This window comes from Zingiber officinale, chromosome 7B (genome assembly GCF_018446385.1).
Source record: "Zingiber officinale cultivar Zhangliang chromosome 7B, Zo_v1.1, whole genome shotgun sequence".
Classification (NCBI taxonomy): Eukaryota; Viridiplantae; Streptophyta; class Magnoliopsida; order Zingiberales; family Zingiberaceae; genus Zingiber; species Zingiber officinale.
The window spans coordinates 53,648,945-53,656,667 of record NC_055999.1 but is presented as its reverse complement, the minus strand read 5'-3'; the positions used below and the strand labels follow the sequence as shown (position 1 = coordinate 53,656,667).

Here is a 7,723-nt window from a genome sequence, read left to right as displayed (position 1 = left end):
TTTTCGTCCCAAACTTTCGTCCCTAAATTATTGTTTTTTTGTAGTGCCAATTACGTGAAGGAAGGCGGAAGTACTTGGCAATTAGTGTTCTCAAATCATCAATTAGTGTTCTCACTACTTGGAACTACTAGGTGGTGACCCGACCCCCACCTAGTAGTTGAAACGCACCCAATCATCAATTAGTGTTCTCAAATTTAATCCGCCGGTTGAGCATGAGCCATCCGATCCGGCTTCAGAAATAGCGTCCTCTAATCGAGTAATACAGGGAGGGGGCAAACTGAAAGAAATCTCAAAAATCCATCAATCATTTTGGGCAATCAATAGCATCGAGACCAATATAATTTAGCCAAAACAAAGAATGGGAGGAGAAAAACATAGGGTCAGCAATGTATGTCAGAATTATCCTCGTATTATCAGCGATCGCCTTCGCTCTTCTCTCACTTTTCTTCTCTCCGGATTATTCTTCTTCTTCTAAGGTTCGACTGCTTCCGATCAAAGACGGTGCAATTGGTCCTGAAAGCATCGTGTTCGACATCACAGGTGACGGGCCATACACGGGTGTATCGGACGGCAGGATACTGAAATGGCAGGGGGTGGAACAAGGCTGGATTGATTACGCCTCTGTAACCTCGCAAGAATTGTTAAGTTTCAATCTCCATCTCTCTCCGTGGTTCTCTTTTTACATTTCCACCTAAAATTTTGGATTTTTTTTTTTGAAGTATCTATTCAAACGACTTGTGATGGATCATGGATGGTTGCTAAATTCATTTACTATATATGTACGATTAACGGGTAACGTCGAGCCGGGATGCTAAATTCTTCGATGTCTTTTACTGACTCTTAACCTAAATTATTCGTTTGCAAACTTGGAAAAAGCTAACCCGTTCGTTTCCAAAACCATTATACAGATTGGAAACGTGCAAAGGATCCAAAGACCCGAAACGGGAGCATGTTTGCGGAAGACCCTTGGGTCTGCACTTTGGCAAGCAAGGGGAGCTCTACGTTGCAGACGCATACCATGGCTTGTTGGTGGTCACTGCTGGCGACAAGTTTGCAACGCCGGTGGTAACCGAGACGCAAGGCCGTTCGCTTCGTTTCACCAACAGCTTGGACGTCGATGAAAGAACTGGAGTCGTCTATTTTACTGACAGCAGCAAGCGATTCCAGAGGAGGTACACAACAAATTAATCGAATTACTTGATTGTATCCGAGAAGAATTTGTCGTTTCTGTTCACTTGATCGAAGATTAATTGATTGCGATTAGCAAGTTTTGTTGTTGGGACAGGGAGTTCATGTCAGCTGTAATCTCCGGAGACAAAACTGGAAGGTTGATGAGCTTCAATCTAGTCACTAAAGAAGTGCGAGTGGTTCTAGATGGCTTGTCGTTCCCGAACGGAGTGGCACTCAGCAAGGACGGCACCTTCCTCATCCTCGCGGAAACCACCACCTGCAGAGTGCTCAGGTATTGGATACAACCGCCGGCTGATTCTTCTAGTGCAAGAAATGGCGGGGACATTGAAGTTGTAGCAGAGCTTCCTGGATTCCCAGATAACATCAGGAGGAGTCCGAGAGGCGGGTTTTGGGTGGCCCTGCACTCGAGGAGGAGCCGGTTCGTTGCATGGGCACTGTCAGTGGCCTGGATCCAGAGGTTGATCCTGGAGTTTGGGACTCAGCGCCTTGGCGTTGATCTGCAGAGGGTGTCTAAGATGGTGGGCAGGTGGAATGGAGCAGCCAGCGCAGTGAGGGTGAGTGGGGAGGGGGAGGTATTGGAGGTCTTGGAAGGGGTGGGAGATAGGAGGATGAGGTTCATTAGCCAAGTGGAGGAGAGGAATGGGACCCTTTGGCTTGGTTCGGTTATCATGCCCTTTGCTGGAGTATACCCTCTTGCCGCTTGAATTTTGATGATTCAGATCATGTTCTCTCTCTCCTTTATTGCGCCTATTGTCGAGATTCCATGAATCTATCAGTGAAATTTGTCTGGGATATCGGAAATAGTGTTCTTTTTTCAATTTATTTATATTTTGCAAAACACCGCGCCATTTATTGTGCCTAACATCAAGTTAATTGTCATATCTGATGAAAATATTGTTATTTGATACAAAAGAATATCTTTTGTTATTTTCAATTTATTAAAAAAAATATTTTTTATAGTGTACAATCAATAATACAATTGGTCCAAGCAAATCAACTATTCTAATCGAGCATATTGACCTACTTGAGACATTCGACCTAACCAATTTATCACCTAACAAGGGCTAACTAACATAATAGAGTTGACCAAATCAATTGTTACTGATGTGGGAGAAAGAGGAAACCACGTTAAGGGGGAAAGTTTTTTCCTTGCTCCTACTCCAACCATCGCCCCATGGCTTCTACCATGGGCCTTTTTCTCATGATCTCCCCCTTCCTCACATTGCTTTCGCCAAGTCTCCACCTCCTTCGCTTGCCACTGATGCTGCCTCTTACTGCTAGCGTTGTTTTAGTTGTCACCTCCTTCGCCAGATCTTCACCACCAGCCTGCTCTCCCTCAAGGAATCCCCCTCTCCCTCACGTGATCTCTGACTAATTTTTGGCTAAAGCTCTGATCTTCTCTTTCCTCACATCATCGCTCTACCTTCACAACCGATCCTATGCTCCTCGACTATGGCATCCACCCTCCCTCACTAGATCGGTGACACTGCTTCTATCCACTCAACATACGACGCCTAGAGTCGTGCCCCTCTACACCAGTTGTTACTCGATCCATGTGGGCCTGCGAGTGACAGTGGTAATAGATCACCTTCGTCGCCACTTCTTAGAGCAACGACGTTGCCTTCTGATGCCTTCACCAACCATTGCCTTGTTCAAGCATCCCTCATGTCGTCGTATTCACTGCCACCGCAAGCAGCCAGTGAACCAGTGATGTGTAATGACCTCCTTTTTTCCCATCACGAGTAGATCATTGGTTTAACTTTAAACTCTGCCAAATATCAAAATATAAGTTTGATTATTGGTGTTGACTATACCAACATTATTCTCAAATCCATATATTAAAATAAATAAATGGTTATCATGATAAGATCTATTCAACTATGTATTGAATGATATTGTGACATGTATCATTGCACACAAAAATATGGTAAGTATAAACAAAAGATAGCATGGTATAACAAAAAAAGTTACATCTCCAATCTAAGCATCATCACCTAACATTATGTCAAATATCAAAATTTGATATAAGCGGATAAACTCTCTTAAATGTGTTGATCTTGCCTGAAGGTTGAGGAGATGACGCGCTCAGTCAAGTGGAGGGTTTGTTGACAAATAATTGACTCTCTGATTTGTGATGAAGCTCCTCAACGATCCTGTACACAACCAGACGATCCAACGAAGCGTTAGTGACAAAAAATCAGGGAAAAGGTCCTCGGCAAAGTCCTCCGATGCTCAAGTCAGTACAATTTCTCAGCCAGTCAAAGAAGAACAGTAGAGGATGTGCGAATGAAGGTCTCAGATGTCAAAATTACGTACCTTGCAAAATAAGAGGACCCCCTCTTTTTATACCACCTTTCATAATCTCCGTGATCATGAGGTGGCTTCATGCGTCAGAGTTTGTTAGGTTGTCCCTAAAAGAGCTTCCAAGGAATCTTTTTTGCATCCACATATGTACCTCATTTATAACTTAAACCTTTTCTGAAGTCATTGGAGGAGGATGTCGTTATAGATGAATCACCCATGGGACACATAAGATAGCCTCAGAAGAAGGTTCTAAAGAAATATTCCCCGACAATTATGATAGGCTGTTAAAATATTGTCTGATTTTGTCTGCTGAATGTATCTTGGCCGATTCACAAGGTCAGCCGTATTACTTGCCATTGTATCAATCTACTCTGTCATATGTTAAATACTGTAGAGATTTGTTCAGAAACTAATATAGTGTCCACAGTATGCCAAACCGTCATTCAAGAAGTCATATGACAGATTATATATGTTAGAGCTTTATTTTTAGGGATATTGTGACATTAGGTAACTTAAACTTATATACCTATGCCTGACTGAGTGGATATGTATAATTTCCTAAGGATAAGTGTCTTTAAGCTCGTCCGATCTTTGCCCGGTTGGCATACACAGATATCCAGCCTCTATCCGGTTGACCTTATGCTAAGAACTTTATGAGGCCAAGTATTTATTAAGCCCGCCTGATCTTTACCCAACTAGGCGTAAACGGAGAGCCTTATGTTTGACCAGCTTTTGTCCGGATAGTCTTATACTAAGAGTCTTATAAGGCCAAATGTCCTTAAGCTTGCCCGATCTTTACCTGGCCGGGTGTACACGGAGTGCCTTATGTTCGACCGACCTTTGTTTAGTCAATCTTATACTAAGAGTCTTATAAAGCCAAGTATCGTTAAGCCCACCGATCTTTACCCAGTCGGGCGTATACGAAGAGCCTTATGTTTGACCGACCTTTGTTCGGTCGGTCTTATACTAAGAGTCTTATAAGGTCAAGTGTCCTTAAGCCCTCTCGGTCTTTAGTTGGTCGAGCATACACAGAGGGCCTTATGTTTGACCTACCTTTGTTCGGCCAGTTTCATACTAAGAGTTTTATAAGGCTTAAGCACTTAGAGCTCAATTAAGTTTTCACCTGGCTAGGTTCCCTTGCATTCCGTCGGCTACTTGACTAATCGGGTATATTATTTCCTAATTTCCAAAGTAAAATACTATAGTCCTTATATCCGACCGGCTTTACAGCCGATTGACTTTATTTGAGTGTCCTACTTTGTAACCACTCGGGCAGGACCCTAGAGAGTTTTGACACGAGGCGATTGACAGAGTCATATGAGAAGTGCTCCCCATACCAACTTTGATCCCCACCTTACTTTGACTTTAACCACCACATCATTTTTGAGATCCGCTCGCTATAACCTATATCACTAGTCTCCTCTTTAAGTCTAGTCGAAGGAGATGTAAATGATTGATAGGACTCAAGTTCTATTTTTCGTAGATTTGCTTTGTCACCAAGGTTGCCCAGCAATTCATACTCTCACCCGTATCGGATATGTTTGGTTTTTCGGGCCGCGAAAACCACGTTTTCGCGTCGCGGAAACCCCGAATCACCCTAGCCATTGGATCTCGTGCGAAGAAAAATTTCGAAAATACGAGTACGAGTTTCAAACTACGATCTACAGTAGATCTATCAAGGAAAACATTTTACCTTCGAAGCGTGCCCTCGCAAATCCCGCTCGTCCAACGGTACGCCGGATCTCGAAGTTGTCAACGTAGACAACTCTCTAGTGATATCCACACGAACAAGAGGTATTCTCTAACACTCAAGGATGGAGAAGAGAGCACCACAAGTGTGCTAGCACTTCTTGGGCTCTCGGGTAGGATTTAAAAGAGAGAAAAGAGAGAAAGTGAAAAGGAATCTTATACACTCACTAGTAGTATCCTCCTTTGTGACCTTCACTTTCTTTATTCTCTTGGAATACAACTCACACACCTTCTCCCTCCATGAAAGCTCACGGCAACCACAGCAAAGAGGAGCAAGGACCCAAGGAAGAAGAAGCAAGCATTAACACACATCAATTGCCACAAAACAAAACCTCCTTTTGCATTAGTGTGGTCGGCCACACCATTGTAACCTCCCCATTTAATGTGGCCGGCCACATTAAATGGAATGGGAGGTGTAACCTCCATGAGGTGGCACACCTCATGAGGTGGAGATGATGTGGCTGCAATGTAGGATGAGTCATCCTCCATGAAGTGGCAATTCATCAAGTCAAACTTGATGTCTCAACTTCCCATTTGGTCAAATCAAAATTGACCAATTTGTCTTCCTTGTTGAGTTAAATCCAATCTTTGATTCAAGCCAATTTCAATCTAATGAATCTCAATTCATTAATATAAATTGACTTAATGAATCAAATTTAAATTAGACTTATTCAACAATTGAATCTAATTGAGTCTAACTCAATAAGTCTAATTTAAATCAATCTGAATCCAATTGGTCATCATATGAACCTAATCCAATTGGTTCATCATATGAACCTAATCTCCATCCACTTGTTCTTTGTGTGTGACCCAATAGGTTCTTGTAACGTTAGCAATGTTTCTAAACTCCTTTAGAAACATAAGCAATGAGCGGCATCTAGCAATACATCATTGCTACCCAAGTTACAAGAATGTTGAGATCCAACATCACCTTGTGAGAACTAATTGTGACTCCTCACAATATGTGACATTGTCCTTCTATCCTAAACATCTAGATTGATCAATGTGAGGCATAGACCGTGTCATCCTCTAATCAATCTAAATCTTGAACTCCAAGTAGACTCACTCGATCAAATGAGCTCAACATCTCATGTTGACTCATTTGGGCATGGCCATGCACTTCGTGGTCTAACTCTATCAAGAATACCGATGTCGCTCCCGTCATATGGGAGGGATAGATCCTATCTACATCACTCACATCTCTCTACATAATTCGTTATATACCCAGTAATCGCCTTTATAGTCCACCCAGTTACGGGTGACGTTTGACGAAACCAAAGTACATAACTCCTTATGTAGGGAACCATGGTGACTTCAGGTCTAAGGACTAATAGTCATACTAATAGTCACATGAGAAAGTATATGACACTCATATAACAATCCATGATACTTTCTCATAGCGGGTCATTCAGTATACATTCTCTAATGCATACCCATGTGTCAACTTGATATTTCTATATCCATGACTTGTGAGATCAAGTCATCGAGTTGACCTACATGCTAGTCTTATTGCATTAACATTGTCCCTGAATGCTAATACTCGACTAGGAATGATTAAGAGTAGTGTTCCCTATATCATCTCACTATCGGTTCAACTAACCGATTGATATAGGTGAGAACCGTCTACTCAAGGACATTATTATACTTAGTTTATTTGGCACCAATACAAGTAAGTATAATAACCAAAAATCCAAATGCCTTTATTTATATAGAATATGATACAATAGGTCCAAAATACAATCATCAAATGATTGGCTCTAGGGCTCTAGCTAACAATCTCCCACTATCACTAGTGTCAATCAGTGTAGGCTCTAAGCCCAAATGACCTAGTGTGACCATCATGCTTCCTCTGTGCCAAAGCCTTGGTCAAGGGATCTGCGATGTTAGCCTCTGTAGGTACTCTGCAAATCTTCACATCTGCTCTCTCGATGATCTCTCGAATGAGATGGAAGCGCCGTAGTATGTGTTTGGTCCGCTGGTGTGAGCGAGGTTCCTTCGCCTGTGCTATAGCTCCATTGTTGTCACAATAGAGGTCAATGGGGTCAGCAATGTTAGGAACCACCCCAAGTTTAGTGATGAACTTGCGGATCCAAACTGCCTCCTTTGCTGCCTCTGATGCAGCAATGTACTCGGCTTCAGTTGTAGAATCAGCTACTGTATCCTGCTTCGAACTCTTCCAGCTGACAGCACCACCATTAATGCAAAATACGAACCCCGACTGCGATCTATAGTCATCCTGGTCGGTCTGGAAGCTAGCATCACTGTAACCCTTTACAACTAGCTCATCATCGCCTCCATATATCAAGAAATATTCTTTAGTCCTTCTTAAGCACTTAAGAATATTCTTGACTGCTATCCAGTGACTTTCACCTGGATCTGACTGGTATCTGCTCGTCATACGAGACATCAGGTCGAGTACATAGCATGGCGTACATGATCGATCCTATGGCTGAGGCATAAGGGATCTGATCCATGCGGT

General features: G+C 42.5%; 1 protein-coding gene across 3 annotated transcripts; it reads left to right on the top strand.

Moving 5' to 3' along the window:
- The first annotated feature begins 345 nt into the window (after positions 1 to 345).
- LOC122003755 (protein STRICTOSIDINE SYNTHASE-LIKE 10-like) lies at positions 346 to 2,063 on the top strand. 3 transcript variants are annotated; one of them, XM_042558785.1, is made up of 3 exons: positions 346 to 640; positions 909 to 1,172; positions 1,265 to 2,059. In XM_042558785.1, exons 1-3 carry the CDS (start codon positions 387 to 389, stop codon positions 1,893 to 1,895), a joined length of 1,149 nt encoding a protein of 382 aa, XP_042414719.1. In that variant the 5' UTR covers positions 346 to 386; the 3' UTR covers positions 1,896 to 2,059. The 3 variants fall into 3 exon arrangements, with proteins under 3 accessions (XP_042414719.1, XP_042414720.1, XP_042414721.1); XM_042558786.1 differs by having other exon boundaries at positions 347 to 640; positions 1,286 to 2,057; XM_042558787.1 differs by lacking the exon at positions 346 to 640 and adding an exon at positions 649 to 792 and having other exon boundaries at positions 1,265 to 2,063.
- The last annotated feature ends 5,660 nt before the right edge of the window (positions 2,064 to 7,723 follow it).